We start from the raw sequence: 20,264 nt of genomic DNA on the forward strand, positions 1-20,264 counted from the left end.
GTTTCTTAAGGTTACAGAATGCCCTGTTATTTTTTTCTTAAGACAGAAATATGAAGAGGTAAATGAAATCTGAGTTAGCTATGCAGAACACATTTGATAGCCAGGAAAATATCAGGGCAGTCCTTTGTAGCTTTCCCAAGATTAGCTAATAAGAAGATGGCTTTTTTTGTATGGAGTTTAACATTTTATTACATTTTTTTTGTTTATCCTGCCTTTGTTACTTTATAAGTAACTCAAGGCAGCGGACATGCATAATACTCTTTCCTCCTCCTATGGATTAGAACTCACCGTTTCCTGGTTTCTAACCTGATGTCTTAACCACTATACCAATACAGCCTAAATGAATTTTTTAGAGGGTGTTGATGATAAAGATGTTAATTTAGATATACCTTGGTGGCACAGTGGTTATAATGCAGTACTGAAGGCTACTTCAGCTGACTGCCGGCTGACTGCAATTTGGCAGATCGAATCTCACCACACTCAAGGTTGACTCAGCCTTCTATTCTTCCCAGGTGGGTAAAATGAGGACTCAGATTGTTGGGACAATATGCTGACTTTGTAAACAGCTTAGAGAGGGCTGTAAAGCACTATAAAGCTTTATATAAGTTTAAGTGTTATTGCTATACACACCTATCTCAGATTCATGACTCTGGTCAGCTAACAGTATTAAAAGAAAAATATAAAAGCATAAAAATAAAACAGCATATATATAGGAACAGCAGTCAGAGTTAAAAAGAGAGCCACTAAATCACAAAACATAATCTAAGTATGGGTTCAGCCCTGCCTTCTGATCCACAGACGCAGTGACAAAATCAAATCTTTAAGACCTTATGAAAAGCTAACAGAACCCAGACAGAACCCAGAACATGATGTAATTGAACCCTCAGAAACTCCGACTCATTTCATTAAGGGTTTTGTAGACTAAAACCAACACCTTGAACTGAATTAAACTCAGAAGCCAACTGGCCACCATTGCTGGTCACAGAGCAGATTTGTAACATCTGCTGATTGAAAAGTTCATACAATTGCCTAAGCCACCATATCCTGCATCATCTGTAGCTTTTAGATGCTTTTTAAGGGCAGCCCCATGATTTTTATAATGGACCAGTCTGTGTCCCAAATATTTAAAATAGTAATTAACATCCCAAAACCAAGGTCTTTGGTTTGTTAAGCCAAAACACATCACATTAACTCATAATCAACTGGGTACTAACAAAAATAATTTTATCCTGTATAATTAGAAATCTTTGTCTCCAGCTTACCTAGTCAAGCCTTTAGGAGAGAAAAGGAGGAGGAAAATAGCAAAAGGTGAAATCTCTAATGTCACTATAATTATGCTTGCAAAGGTAACTTGGAAACTAACAAAGAAATTAGAAAATAAAGTAAGTTTAGGTGTCCCTTCTTGTTCATAAATCTAGGAAACGTGCAACAATGGATGGAATTGCTCTGCATGAAACCCTCACCCAGAATCAGGTAATCTATGAATGTTTTAGCACAGAGTTTCCACATATGAGCATTGAGCCACAAGCAAAAAGCAACCAAGGGCTGACCTTCAGCAGATCACAGTGAGGGAATTGCTCACAGTGAGGGAATTGTGGGATAGGTTCTCTTCCAATCTATGAAGAGGAGATTAATTATAATTTGGCATAATGTAGTCTTAGCATTACCTGCTTTGGGATTGTTAAAACCTGGTTAAATTAAAATAGAGAATTTGGGATCTGGCTATCCAAAATGACAGAGTCAAAGCCTCTCTCCCTTTTATAGCATAACTGTGTTCCTTCCTAGTCTGTTTCTAGATATTTCTATAACATCTCATACGCTCCACTTTAGACCAAAGGTAGGGCAACAACTAATAGATATGTAAGTATCACAGATGAAAAGTGACCACTCTTCAGAAACCTCTAACAAGGTTCCAAAATTCTTATCAATAGATGTGGGAGAAGAGCAGGCTGAGCAGGGGTTGGCAATCTTAAACACTAAAAGAGCCACAAAGGTCCTAACCGAAAGCCCTATCAATTGTGGAGCTGACCAGCAACAGGAGCCACAGCAGAGGGATGAAAGAGCCACATGCAGCTCCAGAGCCACAGGTTGCTGACCCTTGGTGTAGAGTCATTGGGTTGCCACCAGAGTTCCCAGTCTAGTCTCCCAAGAATTCCAATGACCCTTATTGAGCAGTAATTTAGTTTTAATCATTAGTTGACTAGATTCTTATGTATAGGTAACAATAATAAACTCCTCAGTGCTTTGAACTCAGTGAATGCTCCTAGTTATTTGCTCCTGAAATCTGTTAACTGCTAATTGCTTTAGGATTTTCTCACAATTTTAAAACTCCCTTTTATACAGTAACTATTGTATTGTTTACTGGTCTTTTATTGTGTTTGGTCTTGGATCACAGATAAATGTTGATTGATTGAACAATAATGGATTTTGAAATGGATTTTAAAAGGTTTCCATCTGATGCATGATATGAATGACTATTTGAATTAGAGATATCTTTCCACTGGGTGCTGTGCCTTATGGCACAGATCCAGATTCTTTCATATTCATTTGTTCATTTATTTGTTCAATTTAGACAGCTACTCATTTGTTAAAATGAATCAAGGTAGCAGATTCAGAGGGTAAAAGATGATTTGGAGAATATGTAGAAGTAAGTCACATCTGTCTATATCATCTTAAAAGGAAATAGAGATTTTTTAGGGGATTGCATAGTATAAATTCAGGAAGCAATACATCTTCTAAAAGATGAGATGTCCATGTTCACGAATTCTCCCAAACCACTTTTGCCTTTCAAATCCAGGTATTTGTGCAGCCATGCTGGCATGAATAATGTGTCAGAGTACGTGCATAGTTACCGACTCATATACCTGTATCTCTTATCTGGGTTTTAATCCAGAATTTATGTTTTATATTTCCACAAATGAGTACACAAATCCAAACACCCAGTTCTATTTACTGAGTTAGGCCCATAGTTAAAAGCCCTTGCATTATTTCACTATCTCCGTCTCCCTCTACAAAAGAGTTGAAAAAAAAAAGTCTAGATTGGATAGCAAGAAAAATGAGTGTGGTTTTTAAATAACTAGTTTGAATAACCTACTCCATGCAGATGACACTACTCTGATAGCAAAGATTGCAAATGATCTGCAATCTTTAATGATGTAAAGCTAGTAACTAATACAGTCCAGGAGCATGGTGTAAAATGGGATCATAAAAGAAGTCTAAACGAATAACAACAGGATCAGCAACCAGTCCTACAATTTACAATAGAGATATTGAAACGGCGGATAGTTTGTTTTTCGGGGATAATTATCAACAGTAATATGCCACAGACAAATTCTTAGTAGGATAGTAATGAAGGCCATTCAGGTGCTATGATGTGTCTAGGTCTATAAAGATTAGAATTGCAAGTAGTCCTTGACTTACAACAGTTCACTGAGTGACCGCTCAAAGTTACAACAACCCAAGAAAAAAAAGACTTATGACCATTTTTCACAATTACGATCGTTGTGGCATCTCCATGATCATGTGATCAAAATTCTAGATGCTTGGTAACTGATTCATATTTATGATGGTTGCAGTATCCCTAGGTCATGTGATCACCTTTTGCAACCTTCTGGGTTGACCCGGAGCATAATACAAATGTAATAAAATCCAAAACGTAAATAAGTGTCCTTTAATGTCTCCAACTTGGCCCAACTTGTTCAATAATTCTCAGTTGGAGATTAAACTTATTCAAAAATAGTCTTCAAAAGAAAGCAATACAGTCCAAACTCAATGAGCAGATGAAGGTGAAATAAAAAACCAAAACAAATTACAATGAAGAAATTTCCACAACGGACCAGGATAAATAACTACCAACTTGCAGGAGATAACAAGGCAGAGTCTGTTGGAAGAATGCCAACCAAGATAACTTCAACCCAAAATAAAACACGCTTCTAGCAACGCTGTGTTTTAACCATCTCTCTTATATACTATTCTCCCCAGCTGCAACCAATGAGGGGGATCATGGCCGCTTCCTCTCTTGTAAGCCAAGTTGTTTCCTTCTCCGTTCCTCCCTGCGTGTCCTAGGATGAAGAAGGGATGGGCCTGGGTCTTCCTCTGACTGCCCAGCCGGCCTCTGCCCTTCCCCAGTCTCCTCCACAACCTCCAGAGCCACACCTCCACTCCCTATAGGCTGTTCCTCCTCTCCCTCAGAGTCCGACTCTAACAAGGGCATGACACCTTCTGACAAACCAAGTCAATGGGGAATCCAGATTCACTTTACAACCGTGTTACCAATTTAACAACTGCAATGATTCACTTCACAACTGTGACAAGAAAGATCATACAATGAGGCAAAACTCACAAAAACAATTCAACAGCATAAATTTGTCTTGCTCAACAACATAAATTTGGGGCTCAGTTGCGGTCGTAAGTCAAGGACTACCTCTATGCAGAGAGGTTTCTCTGTGATGCTCGACAGATACCAAAAAATGAACTCTGAAGAAAATACTATTCATCAAATTTGGAGGCTGCCTATCTCACTCCCAGAGAGAGATTCTGCAGATAGAGAATCGACACTTCAGAATTACGATTTTGGAGAAAACCTCTGAGAATACCATGTCCAGACAAATGGGTCATAGAACAAATCAATACTCAGGCTTTCAATCTGTCAATCATTTTTACAAGAAGATTGGGGGGGGGGGTTTCCTCATAACTATGTGGGAAGTTTGAAGTGTTGCACCGTGGTTTTTATTCATTAAATTGGCTGTAGCATCCATATCTACGAGAGCTGAAGTTGAACAAAGAATAGCAGAGAAAAGTGGCATGCAATTTCCTATTCTTGACTGCTTGAGGCTTTCCAAATTGTCTGACTTCCCCGCTCCCTCGGCCAGCCATCCTGCTGGGTCTTGAGGGGGGACTCTGCAAAGTTTACTGAGGATACTGAGCAATTTCAGCACTTGTGACCACTGCTTGGCAATTGCACAGGCACCTAGGTTTCTCTTTCTTCTGCTTCTCTGTTGCAGATAAAGGCCTCTATTTTTTAGTGCTTCTATTTGAATGGATTCTCCAGCACTGTGGTGTGCAAGGAGGCTATTGTTGCGGTTCACCAGCAGCCTGTGCGGACAGCATCAGAATCAGACAATGAGGAAGAACAGAAACCAGTCCAGGAGTCTGGGAAGGATTCGGATGTGGGTCCTGCATCTGATACAGAGATGGGGCCAGGACCATCTGGGAGTTATGTGCTGACTCCGGAGCCTCCAGAATCTGGCAGCAATGAGGCAGAAGAACAAGGGGAGCCTATTCCCAGTGTGTGTGTGCACAGAGCTGCCAGAAGGCAAGAGCAGCTAAGACAAAAGGGATGGCTCGGGAGTAAGGCTTGGAGGTGATTGCCCCTCCGCTAAGGTATAAAGGTAGGGAAACCTTTGCAGGAAGCCAAGTCGTTTGCTCTGATCAATTTGGACTCTCAAAGCTCCGTGGTGAATTTGTTCTCTGTTTGGTTTTGGAAAGACTAATTGGGACTTTAGTTGTTGGTAGCACTTCAAATAAGATAAGATGCATTTTTATCAGACGTCTTATAAAGAACTTTGGCAGACGTCCCTGGGACTAATTATAACCAGTTAAGACTCATTCCAGGCTGTGAATGACAATAATTCACAGCCATTGAACTAAAATACAAGATTTTTAGATTTTATATGTGTTTGTTGGTGTCTCAGGAAGCCTTGGTCAGAACAGCTATCAGGGATGGGGAGAGAGATGAAGAGAGATTATAAAATCCGCTCCCTTTACTATTTCCCATATACTTCAACTCTTCCAATCACCCACCAATTAACAAAAAAAAGAGACACAATGAAACACTTCTTCCAAATTGTCTGGTGTGCCTAGTCTTACTAAATCAGCTCATCAGCAAGTCCTTCTTGAAACTGATCCATCATCCCACTCAACGTCTCTGGCATATAATTGAAAAACCTAATAGGCATTCATGAACTTTATGGATGCCTTGTTTCAGCTTGCAAATCTCTCAAGTTGTTTCCTTCTCCTCGTTGAATTATCAAATGCGGCTCCGCTGCTTTGCATGAAATTCTGGGAACTATCCAGCAACAGATAATTGTCCTCATTCAGGGGCACTGAATTCATTTGGCTGCCCCTTCTTTCAGCAGAAAAAAAGTTTCCCTGGACCAATCTGTAGGAAATTCTACCAGTTAGCCTACTATAAACAATTCACACTGAGAGGTAAAAAAAAAAAAAAAAAAGTAAAACTGTTTCCATACACTTTCAAACTTCTCTGTTAAACTACCATGAGGCTAAAGAAATATTGATTGGGGTATAAGCTGCTTAGTTGTTCCTGGCCAAGGAAAACATCCCAAATGGAATGGGACATTTTAGCGCCCACCATTGGCCATGCCCCCTTTATCCCCAACTACCCGCCTCAGCTGATTGATAGCTAGCTTTCTTCCTCTGCTCCCCCCCTCTTGGTCATTCCACATGACCAATGGCCCCTGGCCCTTCATCCCTGCCCATTCACTCAGACACTGTTTGACCCAGCCCTTGGCTGCATGGAATAAGAAGTTGCCAGCCAATGGGGAAGGTGGCAGTGACCGATCGGTGACAGGCTGTGGGGGGCACCACACCAATGTGGGAGCCAGTGGGGGGTGTCAGGCAAGTGGTGGTGGAGGCATGCAGAAGTGATTGTGTGGGCGCGTGGGGGCACCAGGCAACAGTGGCATGCAGAAGCGATAATGGGGGCTGTGGGAGGCACAAGATAACTGATAGTGGTGATCTGCAGAAGTGATCATGGGAGCCATGGGGGATGCATCAAGCAACTGGTGGTGTGCAGAAGCGATCCCGGTAGGGCTTGGGTGGTGCCAGGCAGCAGTAGCATGCAGAAATAATTGTGAGTGGGGAAGGGTGGTACCAGGCAACTGGCGGCTATGGCATATTTTGATCATATGACCATGGGGATGCTACAATGATTATTGTGTGAAAAGTGGTCATAAGTCACTTTTTCAGTATGGTTTTATTCTGTATTCTTTCCAAATTTGAATAAGTTAGCAAAAACAAAAAAACAAAAATATCTAACAGCACCTTAAAGAAAACCAAAAAGTCTTTTGCACAATCCTTGATAGAAGAGAAGAATGGCTGCAAAATCAGACTCTTAAATTTAAATTTTGATGTTTCCTTCATATGCTTGTTTGGTTGTCGTTGAAATGTTTTCTTTTTATAATGCTGACCTTGGACAACAATAAAATATCTAACCATTCATCCAAACTTATATTCCATATTTCTTACCTATCTATCAACAACAATAACAAGTATCTATTAAAAAAGAAAGGTACCAGAATGATTCATTATTTGAAACTTGTATTAGAGCTCAAAGTTAGCAATACACATGAATACCACTGTTTTGAGGGCAAAAGATGTCAAGGAAATTACTTGTCTGCCTGTCCACCTTCATAAAAATCTGCTATTCCGTTACAGAATAGAAGGCTGAGAAACATTTCAAGTCTGAAAAAAAACAACCCTGGATGCTGTTAGATCCAAAGGCCACCCTGAAATTCCATAGAGGTACATGTGAAAACAAAATACATTTTGATGCTGAAAATATAATACCTATTCACAACGATGTAAATAGTTTTCTGAAGACATTTTGCACACCAGTAAAAGACACCTCAGAACAAATGTGTGTTGTCTCAATCAACAGCTTTCCCTGACAAAAACAGCAACCTTGAAAGGAAGTAAACTCCACTGTATGTTTTTAAAAGAAATGCAAACATAGGTACGAGAGTATATTATAGACGTAGGTATGTGACCATCATAGCAACCAAAATGTTGTATTTTCTTTTCATGAGATGTGGCTGTTAGACAAGTGACTTTCAAGTTTCAAAGAGAATCACAAAATTCTTGCCAGGGTCACTTACTATTATTATTATACAGTTGGCAGCCTTATGAGAAGACATGGGATAACGCAACAGGGTTGTTATCTGTGATGGGCAGATGCAGGTCACTTGCAATTTGACCCACATCTACTATCCTAATATAGTTTCAGTCAGGAACACCACAGCCAATTAAACAGAGAAGGGCTCCAATTTTTGGTGCTACTGCTAGGAGGACTTAGAAGGTGGACTAGAAAAGGAGAGACTTCAACTAAGCGTCCAAGTCAGGCTTAACTCTCACAGCCAAAGATCCTGAGTCTTAATGTCAGAATCTGAGGTCAAGGTTGTTTGCATGAGAGGAATTTATCACTCTCTCTCTCTTTCTCTCCTCTAGCAGTTAAAAGCAACCAGCAGGATCAAAAATAAGTCTGAGTTTAAAAATAAAAGCAGAGCGATGGATGATATTACAATTGTACACAGTACAATGCAATTACATTAGGTTGACAATACCTGTCAAGCTTGTTCAGAGAGTGAGACAAAACAAACTTTTTTCATTATAAAAAAAGAAAAGAAATCATGTCAACTGACATAAACTGGAAGACAATGAAGTTATATGGCATATAATTCCCATTCATTAATTAAGCTCATTGTGTGAGTTCGGCCAATCATATAGCCTAACTTACAAGGTAATATGTTTTACATCAGGAAAGTAAAAAGGAAATAGGCTAACCTAATGCTTCCTATTTAGGGCTCTGAATTGAGTGTACTCAAGATTTCTGCAAAAATGTTTTCACAAGAACCAAGGGATAAAAGCCAAGCTGAAAAACCCATTCAACACTGGTATTAGTGCCAATAATTCCAATAGATCCATTTGCTAGAAATGACTGATAAAAGAAATGGGGAAAAGATTTTATAGATATAGTCTTTAATATCATTTTTATTCTTCAAACAAGATTGATGTAATCATTCCTGGAAAATATTGGACATCCAAGATAGAGTTTGTAGAAGAGGAAGGAAGAAAAAAGAAAAAAAAATTATTAGGTAAAACATAGGCTATTTTGTAAATTATGAAAGGGGTTCAATATACCCCAATTGTTTAATAATAAGTTTTCCTTCCAAAAGACCAGTGCATATAATAAATCCATTTTCTGTCTTTTTGTTTCCAGGCGCATTCAATCTATGCTAAGATCCAACTTGGGAATTAATTTTGATCTTTATGTTAAAATTTTATCCTGCGCCCAAAAGAATAACGTTTTATTTTTATTTTTTTGTTATCTTGAATATAGACTTGTAACTTTATTTTAAGACTGCCCTGATTTTTTATTATTTTTTATTCTTAGTTACTTTTCTGGGCATACTTTCTTTGACATTCTCCAGGCTTAGGACAGTCTGCACCGAAGTGTAGATCATGAATGCTGCATGTGCTTCTTGATACATTCAAGCAAAATTTCATCAGTGCAACTTTTCTTTTATCATCCAAGGAACATCCAATCACCACACAGAAATCAAACCTCTGCCTATATTATAAATGGCAACATCCAGTTTTTAGATTTTCTGCACCAACGAAGCTTTGCTTGAACTCATGGAGAAGTCCACAGCAATCATATTAACATAGCAGAATAAACTCCTTATATATTCTGATTTCAGTGTCTGGAATGGTAAAGTTAATGAAGCTCTGATTAATAAGCACTGTTGAAAACAGAGAAAAGTGGAATAAGAAGAGAATGATCCACAGTTCACATAGTAATTTTGCCAGTCTGATAATCAGTCTCACTTGTTTCTTCTTGGAAATATTTCCAACGCCATGTTTACACCAAGACATTGCACGTTTCTGATTTAGCTAGGATAAGATTAGTTATATTGTAGCATTCATTTGATTAAAAGCAGGCGAATAGGCCCTTCAGAAAACAATCTTGTGATCTGACAAAAGTCACTCTATCAAAAATAATTAAGTTGTAGGATAGGTTCAGAGTGTACCAAGGAAAACAGCCTCTGCAACATGTTAGTAAACTTCACATGAAAATGTGCCTCATTAATGGGCTGGAAATTGAACATCCTCTGGGTCTGAAACGCTGCAATGTAAATATCATGTTACTCAGCACAATGTTTTCATTTACATATCATCAGAATCTGGGCCCTCGAATCACATTCCTTATATTTTTTTAAAATGTAATAAGATTGCAAGAAGAAACAGAGAGGGAGGGAGGGAGGGAGAGGGAAAGGGAGAAAGAGAATGTAAGTATTTGAAGCATGATGCTTACTTACCAAAGGCAAAAAGGGGAAATTCTGTTCATTTAAAAGAATTCTACTATCCTTGGTTTTAGAGGCAGCACTGGAAAATTAGTAGTGTAGATTTTAGTGGATAAAAAAAAATTAGTGATGCAGCTCATGTCCACATATTCCCACTTCCTCTCAGATCAAAAGACTATGTAAAACATTGTTTCCTATGTCATTCAAAGGAGAAAATTATGATGTCAGCTATCCTTCTAAAATGGAAAACCAAAAGTTACAACACAAACTGCTTCCTCCCCTCAGGACACTGCTATAGGGCATGGCATGCCAAAACAACTAGAAACAAGGATAGTTTTTTCCCTCGTGCCATCACTCTACTGAACACCTAATTTTCACGATATTATTTATATCAAAGTACATTTACCCATATGGCAGAAGTATTATTATTACCCTTATCTCCTTTACTATCTCCTCTTATTGGTATTATGATTATTATGACTCTGTTGCTTTGCATGCACACTGAGAGCTTCTGCACTAGAGACAAATTATTTGTGTGACTAATCACACTTGCTCAAATAAGCTATTCTATTCTATTCTATTCTATTCTATTCTATTCTATTCTATTCTATTCCATTCCATTCCATTCCATTCCATTCCATTCCATTCATATTCCATTCATATTCCATTCATATTATACAATGTGGTTTGGAGACAGCACTAAAACCACTTTCCCAGTTCAGATTATGCAACAAACTATTCGGCAATAAGTTGTAAAACCTTGAAGTAAATCTTGTGTCTGCGTGTATTGGCGACAGTTAGAAAGGAATGCAAATGTTGATGTACCTTTTTGAGGAAGGTTATACATTCTTGGAAAGAAATCACACCGCTGTTGTCAAAATAATTTTCTTTTGATGCTCTATTATAAACATAACTGACAAAGCAGAGAGATAATTCTGTTTACACCCAGAGGATTGTCACTCCCAGACTTCTAATGAGGAGACATGCAAACTAGTCATCCCAAAGGAGGATGACAATGCAGCGGAGACTGGTAGCCAGACAGCAAATTCTGGCAGATGAAGTCTCCACAAAAAAAGGGGGTGATTATGAAGTTGTCATGTGTACTTTTGACAGCTGTTCCTTATGAGTAGACTGCAGGAATTGGGTGGGGGGGGGGGTTGTGTGTGTGTGGTCAACTTGTGAGATGAACAACTGGGAATCAAGGGATTTCAATCAAGATCACAACTGTAATATAGCATTCATGGACACAAAGTTCACTGAGAATTAGAAAGGACTAAAGATTACAATTGAATGGGAAGAACACTGAAATTTGATTGACTAATACAAAATAGTTTAGCTTTAGACATATTGAAGAAAATGTGTGAACCATGGACTCAATAATTTTAAGAATGTGTGCCATTATAGGTAGATTGCGTTTAAAAGTTATTATGGAAGAACAGCAAGTTCTACCAGACAAGACTGAGACTGATTTGAAAGTGGATTTTATAATGACAGTCCACAAGAACAATGCCTTATTAATTAAAAGGGATATACAAATAACAAATCAAAAGGGTGATTTGGAAAATTATTCTACATTGGATTTACAAAAGTGACCTGTTAATGTTTTCAAAGATTTTATCATAAGAGAAAAAGAAATAAAAATGAAAAGAAATCAAATTCTAGGACATTACTTAAAGGAAGATTAAGATTATTAAAGTAAAAGGAATAGAAGGTTCTTTTATTTATCTATTTCAAGCTATTTATCACAGTTAAATAGATATGTTGTTATCTCTGGTAATCCTTAACAGGGTTTTTGCTGACCAAAATTGAACAACCAGGCTTTAAGGATTTGTTTATTAAATAAGAGGTGAGATATGGGAAGAAGAGATAATTTGTTGTATTTAAAGAGAAGGTGATAAATTACTCAAATTATTTATCTTTGCTGTGATGGAGGAAGAAGTAATTTATTTAATTTTTTTATCTCTATACTATTTTTTTCTGCACTTTTTATTTATTCTTTTTACTCTTTTTTTTTTAGTTTGTATTACTTTTTATATTTTTAATTGTAAAATTATTATTTAAAAAAGGATTGTCACTCTCAGAGCTATAGGTCTAATGGTGTCAGTGAGACAAAGTCAACTGTATTTCTACTAGATGCTTTAGTAAGAGGTGGAACATGTCTCATGAAAACCTGCTAGATCTGAAACCGTGCTAGTGGCGAACTACTTGGGCAACACAAAAGATGATGACTTGCTTTAGAGGGCTTTTCATTTTTCGGCATTTACCCAGCGGGTGGGCAAACCGGTAGTTCCAGCAAGTGTTTGGTCCCATCCACCCACCCCTGCTCTTTGCTGTGCTTTATTTCCTGGTTTTTTTTAGCACAGCTGATTCATGCGGCAGAGCAGTTTGCCGCACTTCAGCTGTTTCAGTCACCGGGGCTGCAGTAGAAGGTAAGTACTAGAGTTGAAAATGGGCTTTTTTAAACGTAGAACACGCACATAAATTGTGTGTATGACGCACGCGCAGCGCGCACTCAATGAACTGGTTGTTACACCAGTTGAATCGCACCGCTGCATTTACCCCCACCCTGTAGTGTCATCTTCCTAACAATCCAAACACCAAAATGAACACAAATGAACAATGAAAACTATAAAATGAAACTGTGAGAAAGATGGACATCGAAATTTTGTAAAACTAACAAGTTCTTCACACCACCCCTATTTGCACCTCCTCAAGGAAAATACCACTCACCGTTTGGAAAGCCCTGCTTTAGGCAAATTTTGCAGAAAAAGAAGTCTCTCTCTCTCTCCCACCCTCCCCTCCCCCTTCCAGAAAAATATTTGAGGCCATTCCCTGAAATTAAATGCATGCAAATTCAGAACCAACAGAATGAAATGATTTTTTTTATGCAGCTCATATTTAAACTGTGGAATTCACTGCCAGCAGCTGTGGTAAGTAAGCACAGCCAATTTAGCGCCCAACCAAAGTTTATGGAGGATCAGGATATCAAGGGCTATTAATACCAGTAGTTCTTTCCTATCTTCTGAATCATACACAGGGGAAGGGATGGTGGAAGAGAGCTCATATTCTCCTGTCTAAGTTCAACATCTTCCCCAGTGCCATCCCATTTGCTAAAGAGAGGTACAATAAACTGGACTAGGGAAGCATACAGACTAATCTAGCAGGATTTAGGCTTTTATGATTAAAATCATAAGGGTGGCCAAAAAAAAAACCAATAAGCTGGAGCCACAAATTGATAATATTCAGTTTTCTTCCCAAATCCCATGAAGCCCAGGCACCTTGGCACTGTATTGCAATGCACTCAATAAGAACAACTTTCTTTCCTTGGCATTGTGCTACCTTATGTGGCTTTGTTTACACAAATACAATCAAGGATATTATCTCCAGCATGGTTTTTTTCCACTGCACAAATTCTACTTGTAGCCCAGTAGCATCTAATCTCCCCCAACACCTCCTGCCTGAGGCCAATATAACTATCATTTACACATGTGGAGCTAAATCCCTGTCGCAAACCACTGAAAACTAGGCCTCAGCCCTGAAATCTTCACTGCGGGAATCTCTCTTTTTCTTATACTGAGGCAATTAAGGTTTTTTGGAAGAAGGTAGAATGATGTGCTAGAAAGAACTGATTAAATTGTTAAGCAACACACTTGCACAAGACGAAGTGTGGTGCAAAATAAAGCCACAAACTTTAGTAAAATCCATATCTGAACTTAAGATGTACATCATGCATTCTTTCTAGAAAACAGACAGTATAAAGCATCTTGAATATTAATGCAGCATCGATGATGTTAGCACTGATGATGTTACCTAGTTTGGTAATGAAACATCCGCAAGGAAACAACCAAGCTCAGAGAGCATCAAAGGCCCCACAGTGTAGTATATATTTAAATGAAATATCTTTGAGCTACGTACCATTGTTGTTTTTGCATTGGGCATACAACACACGGTTTCCTTGTCCACATATTCCATTATAAGGGAAACAGTTTCCTTCTGAAATGCTCCAGTCATAACACATTGGATTGTCACATGGAATAGCCTCTATCAAATGTGGACAGTTCTCAGAATTACCAATGGAATCCACAACAATGTGTCTGTGCCTCATTTTGAAACCTAAGAGAAGGGTGGGGAGGCAAATAGCTAAAATCAGAAGGAAGAAACAATACTGAATAATTTCCAACCGTCAATCCATCTTGAAGATGAACAAATACAATAGAGGTAAGAAACACATTTTCTCACAGTTCTAGCTCATTGTCTTTGGCTAGACAGCTCTGCTAACTTTTAAGCTGCCTTGCATACTTACAATGAAATGACAAGAAGGTGCTATTAAAAATCTCTCAGGTTACATTGCACGTACTAAAGAAGATCAAATCATGCTTGTGCACTTTAGAAAAGAAGTCTGATTACGTATTTTTCCCACTTTCCCATTCTCCCTTGCTATTTCTGATGTAGGAAATTATACATTAGCATGGGCCACATTTGTACTGAGGGAACGTGGGAAAAAGGATAGACTCGCTGGAGAACTTGACTGCTTTTCCATTATGTCTACATATTTGCATTGTTATGAAAAAGACTATTTAACTTGCTCAACAACAAGCTATACATAATAGAGCTCTTTTCATATAATATTCAACTCCTGGAGAAATGTGTACTGGAACAATCTTACTCCCACTTATAACTTACTGGTTTCTAGGTCTACTTTATGCAAGCATATACTGTTGGAGGAATCAGAGTGCAGGCAGAATCATTCCCTTCTGATGTTTAAAGAAATCCATTTTAAAAAAATATCCACATTTGTTACATAGGTGGAAAAGAGCTTATTTGCATGAATTCTTCAATAATCATGAATTTGGCATAAAGCACATTAGCTTTGTTACCAAACTAGGTAACCTCTAGGTAAATTCTCATCTAGCACTGATGATGTTACTGAGCTGGGTAATGAAATGTCTGCATGAAAACCACCAAGCTCAGAGAGCACCAAGGACTCCTCAGTTCAATTCTGAGGTACAAATATTCTCTCAGTACATTAGTTTGAATCAGAAACTCAGTCTCATATGCTTCCTGGACTCATTTCATGCCTTTGCGGTCCCTTTGTTCTAGTGCAGGGTTCGCCAACCTTTTGGACCTCAGGGACCACCAAACTCATAATTTTAAATCCCGGGGACCACTAATATGAATTTTGACTGACGGTGGCTTGCTGACGTTGGTGGGAGAGAGAGATAGATAGAGATCTGATCTAATCTCTCTCTCTCTCTCTCTCTCTCTCTCTCCCTTGAAACAAAAAATACATAAAAATAAAAAAATAGAAAATAGGCTAAGTTAAATACCCAAGTAGGACTATGTTTAATCATGGATTATAAGCAAAAGAACTATGGTTTGCTAAAAACTAGAATACACGGTAAAGAAGCACACTTTATAAAGGGGATAAAAAGTCAAACGTATCAGGGGAAACTGAAAGGAAATATTATCCAGTACATCTGCAAAACATCAGGTTGAAGAAATACCCTACATTATGTTGAAACTTATATTCAAATTCACCTTTTCTTCCTTGAATTTCTTGGCAGTCTTCATGAATGCAAGGGCCCCATGCTGACCAGGAAGAAACCACACAATCAGGAGGACACGGAATGCTACACAGTTGAGAAGCAGGAGGAACGGGAGTAAGGCAAAGTTTCTTTTCCACAGGTCTAGTCACTTAAGAGGGGGAAAAAAACATAAAAGGAAAAAGAAATTGTGCAGCTTATTCCTTTAAATCACTAAGTGTTTCTGAATTCAAATGCATTATACTTTGGGCAGATTCTCACCACAGCAACCAAAGGTACATCTGAGTTCAAGCTAATAATAATGTAATAATCAGAAGAAATGAAATTTCTTACATTATACTTAAGTTATCTATTTTAATTACTTGGTTGTTATTTTCAAAAAAATATATTCTGACCAGGATCATGATACCTGCTGTTATGCATAAATTGTTTTATTAAATCTACAGTTCAGGACTCCATTCATCACAATTATTTCCCTTGAAACTGCCTGTAATGTTGACTTCTTGCCTCATTGTTTCCTTTCCGATATATTACTGCCTTGATTACAAGTCTTGTTGTACCATTTCTGCCAACCTTCACCATGGAGCTCTCTTATTTCCTCAAAAGATATCACTGATCATTGACTAGATCAGTGGTTCCCAACCTTTTTTTCGCCCTGCACCCCTAAAGAAATTTCACTCGAACCTTGCACCCCTGAAATAAATAATAAATAAAAATGCCAACATATAGCCAATATCCTATTATTTACCTGGACTTTTCTCGCACCCCCTGGAATATTGTCTCGCACTCCCAAGGGGTGCAAGCACCCCAGGTTGGGAACCCCTGGACTAGATTCTTCCTCACCGGCATCCTCTACATTTCTATCTGTTAGGGATATACACCCTAGCAGAACGTGCAACGGCAGTCTAGCAGACAGGCAGATATGTGAGACAAAAACGTTGTAGTAGCTTACACTCAGTAAGACAGATACACTGTGCAAGTTAAATAGTTTTTATTCCAGCAAGAGTTATAGCATAGTCAAACGGTCCATATGTCATACACTAAGTTCAGTCAGTCCAGGGGTTATTCAGTTTGCAAAGTCCAGTGTTGAAAAAGAGTTCATTAAACTTACAATCAATCAGTCCAGTGATATATCTCTTTTGCAGTCAGAGATATGAAGAAAATAATCAAACCCCTTTTCTTCTTTCAGCAAACACGCAGTTATCACCATCAATCTATCATTGTCAGCATTCCAGTATAAGCCAGGGTAAACAGTGAGCTCTCTTGCTCCCTCTTATGGTGATTTTACAACCGCACCCAAAAACTTGGTTTACAGTTTAAAGTGATACATACACTTAAACTCACTAACATAGTTTATATATTATTTTACCCAAACTAAGTTAGGTAACCAATGTTATCCCTAACACTATCCAAGCATCCCCGTGCAATAAGCTTGCACCTTTAGCCAGTAAGCTTGTCACTGCATACACATCTAAAACAATCACATATTCTTGCTGAGTACCCTCATGGTATACTGCACTGCCACATCATGATGCCAGGATATAAATGAATGACTAACTAGAATTTTACGGGGGGAAGGGGATGATTGTTTAATGAACAGGAAGGAAAATGGGGTTCAAGGAAATAGTTGAAGAACAGTCTAAACAATATCAAACAAATAAGTAAAAGGTATTTTACCTTTAAGTCAAGCACTCTTGAGTACACATGGGAGTGCAAAGAATATACATTCTCTTTGTATAGTTTTAACTCAGGTTTGACTTATCATGGTGGGAAAGATAAATATCGTACGCTCTATTTTTCATTCTATGTCTTCCTGCTCGCAAACCAAGCATGCACACGATGTATACCCTCATGCAGAGAAGCATGAAATGCAGAAAGGCTGAGAAACAGGTATTTTAAGGTTTCATAGCCAATTGCCATAACAATCTTGTTTCACGATGAGATAATATTTAATTCAAAATTAACAGACAGTGATACTTGGATACAAAGATTACTTTTATTATTACTTATTTCCAAAACATTGCCTCTAAGATATTCATTTAGGGATTGTGAAAGCTGGCAGGAATCCAACTGACTTTACTTTCTGAATACTCTAGTTCTTTTTCTAAAGGTTCAAAAAATCACATAGCAGAAAAGTGTAAGATAAATATTATCTTGCTTGTTTTAGCCATCAAACTATTCCCTGTCAACGAGGTTCATGCATTTCTTTTTTTTTTTTTTTAAGCAAGTTTTATTAATTTCAAAAAACAAACAAATCATCATCAACCATTACATATTTGAGCCTTTTTCCATTATAGATTTAACAAGTCAGATAAAACCTTATCTTATACAATACGTTTCTATATTATTTCATCTATTTCTTTCTGACTTGATTATCATCACTCTCTTTCTATGTTTCTACAAGGTTTCACCAGTACTCTCAAAGACATAAACAGACACAAACATACATATAAAAAATCTTTTAGTAAAGTAACTTGGCCCCAGGTACCTCTCTTTATATGGGCTTTAATCATATTCATGCTCATCTTACAGATCATTACTTATTTTATTTACCATTCTGTATCTTCTATATAAACTTCTCCACACATTTCACTCTTCATAATTCTATCTTATTCAATCCATCTTAATTTAAATCATTATATTTGTATCTTTTGCCCATCCTTTATTATCCCTCTATCTCATTCCTTGTAATGAAAAAAAAAAAAAAGAATTTCTCCTGAAATCACTAATCAGAGTATGATGCCTTTCTATCCTCTCCCTAAATTAATTAGATTAACATTTAAAATAACACCTAATACCCAATTTGATTCTGCTTGGTACATTCTATCTACTAATTTTTACTTTTAGTTACAATAAAAACAGAGTAAAAAATCAAAAATGTTTAAATACATAATAGCCTCCTAAATACGTAGTTAAATAATAAATCTAAATAATAAATCTTATAGCATTCTCATTGCCTTTCCCTTCAATATTTTATTACATTTTAAAAATCAATCATTATTAAACATTTCAACATTTTAATTTCTTATTAACTCTTAAGCCATTCTAATTTTCTATTTCTAATACAAATGTTACAATACCATCTTGTGTACCTTGCAGAATCTTTTTTTAAAAATTTATGCTTTACCCATTATCCCTAAAAAGGATTCCTCTTTTCCCATCTAATTTTAAAACTTTGTGGCTTTTCTCCGCCTTTCCCCTTTCTTTCTTCCCCCACCAAATCTTCCTACCCCCCCTTCTTCTAACCTCTGTCTTGCCGGCATCCCTTCTCTGTTGTATTCCCTTTTTCTCTTGTTTGCTATCATTGTATTTATTTTGCATCATATTTTTCTCTTTCTTAAATGTTTTTTAGATCTTAAATCCTTCATTTTCCTCGCTTTCTTCCTTCCTTCTTTCTTAGATGAATTTTGGGATTCATTGAAGATGGCGTCTTCGTCTTCTTCTTGTTGTTCTTCAGCTTCCATCTGTATTGTCTGTTCATAGTTAACCAACGCCATTTCTAAAAAAAAAAAAGCTTTTCCATACCATCCTTACAGGCTGCTTTTGTTTGCTCATATTCATCCCTCAGTTCCTCAAAAGAAAAAGCCATTATAGATCTTTTCTTTTCTTTTTCCTCTTTCTTCTCACACCAACCAAAATATTCCAAAAAGGACTTCCGGTTTGTCGGCTCGCGGCAGGATTTGCGGCTGCGCGATCCCTGCCGCGCTAGCGTTTTGGGGCTCCGACCCAGCCGGGACGGAGCTAGGCGCCCTGCAGGGGCAGCTGAAGGTAGGGGGATCCGGAGAAGGGACTGGGGTGCTGCAGACTCCTCCCTGGCCGGCAGAACCCCTTTTCCCAGGACGTGCAGCGGCGGTCCGTAATGGCCGCCACAAAGAAGCTGGCAGCCGGCTAAGAATGCGCAGGAGGAAGTGGAGAAAGTGATTGAGAGGAGAAAGTTTTTCTTGGCTCCTAGGACTCTAAGACATATTTAATAAAATTCCTGAAAAGTATAGAAAGTATTTCTGAATAATACCTGCCAGAAGAGGAAAAAAAGCGGCTGCTTGAAGGTGCTGAAAGGATAGCTTTCCTCTTTTCCTACGGAATAAATAACTGGATATTAAGAAACCTATTTTTTAGGTGGAAATTGGTTTTAAGCGATGAGTGGGAAGAGAGAGGATTAAAAAGAAAATATTTGTATGCTAAGATTTGTTGGAGCAGATGCCTTAAGGATTTGAAGACTAGAATATATTGTAACAAGACTTTAAACAGATTTGGACTTTCTTTCTCTTTGATTGATATCACCCCAGAAGGAGAAAGTGAGAACTCTGCCTTGGTTTGGACTGATTGATAACTTTGGGACTGTTCTATCTTTTTTATTTTCTTTTGAATATTCTGGTTGTTGTAAGAAGAAAAAAGGAGAAAAGAAAAGAAAAGATTTATAATGGCTCTTTCTGTTGAGGAACTAAGAAATGGTGTGGAAGAAGCTTTCCTTTTCTTAGAAATGGCGCTTACTAATTATCAACAAAAATTACAACAGATGAAGACAGCAGAGGAACAAGAAAGAAAGGAAGGAGCCATCTTTAATGAATCTCAGAATTTGATCCAGAAAAAAAGAAGAGAGAAAGAAAAGAAAAGAAGAGAA

General features: G+C 37.8%; 1 protein-coding gene across 1 annotated transcript in view; it reads right to left on the minus strand.

Annotated features, from left to right (window-relative positions):
- THSD7B (thrombospondin type 1 domain containing 7B) overlaps positions 1-20,264 on the minus strand; it is a 545,795-nt gene that overhangs the window by 284,075 nt on the left and 241,456 nt on the right. The window contains exons 6-7 of the mRNA XM_087950095.1: positions 15,639-15,794; positions 14,016-14,213 (exon numbers count right to left, since the gene is read on the minus strand). Coding sequence (XP_087806221.1) covers positions 14,016-14,213; positions 15,639-15,794 — 354 coding nt within the window. The remainder of the gene's footprint in view (positions 1-14,015; positions 14,214-15,638; positions 15,795-20,264) is intronic.

The sequence above is a fragment of the Notechis scutatus genome, chromosome 1 (assembly GCF_049901735.1).
Source record: "Notechis scutatus isolate UNSWTSFEM ecotype Mainland chromosome 1, rNotScu1.2, whole genome shotgun sequence".
NCBI classification, from domain to species: Eukaryota; Metazoa; Chordata; class Lepidosauria; order Squamata; family Elapidae; genus Notechis; species Notechis scutatus.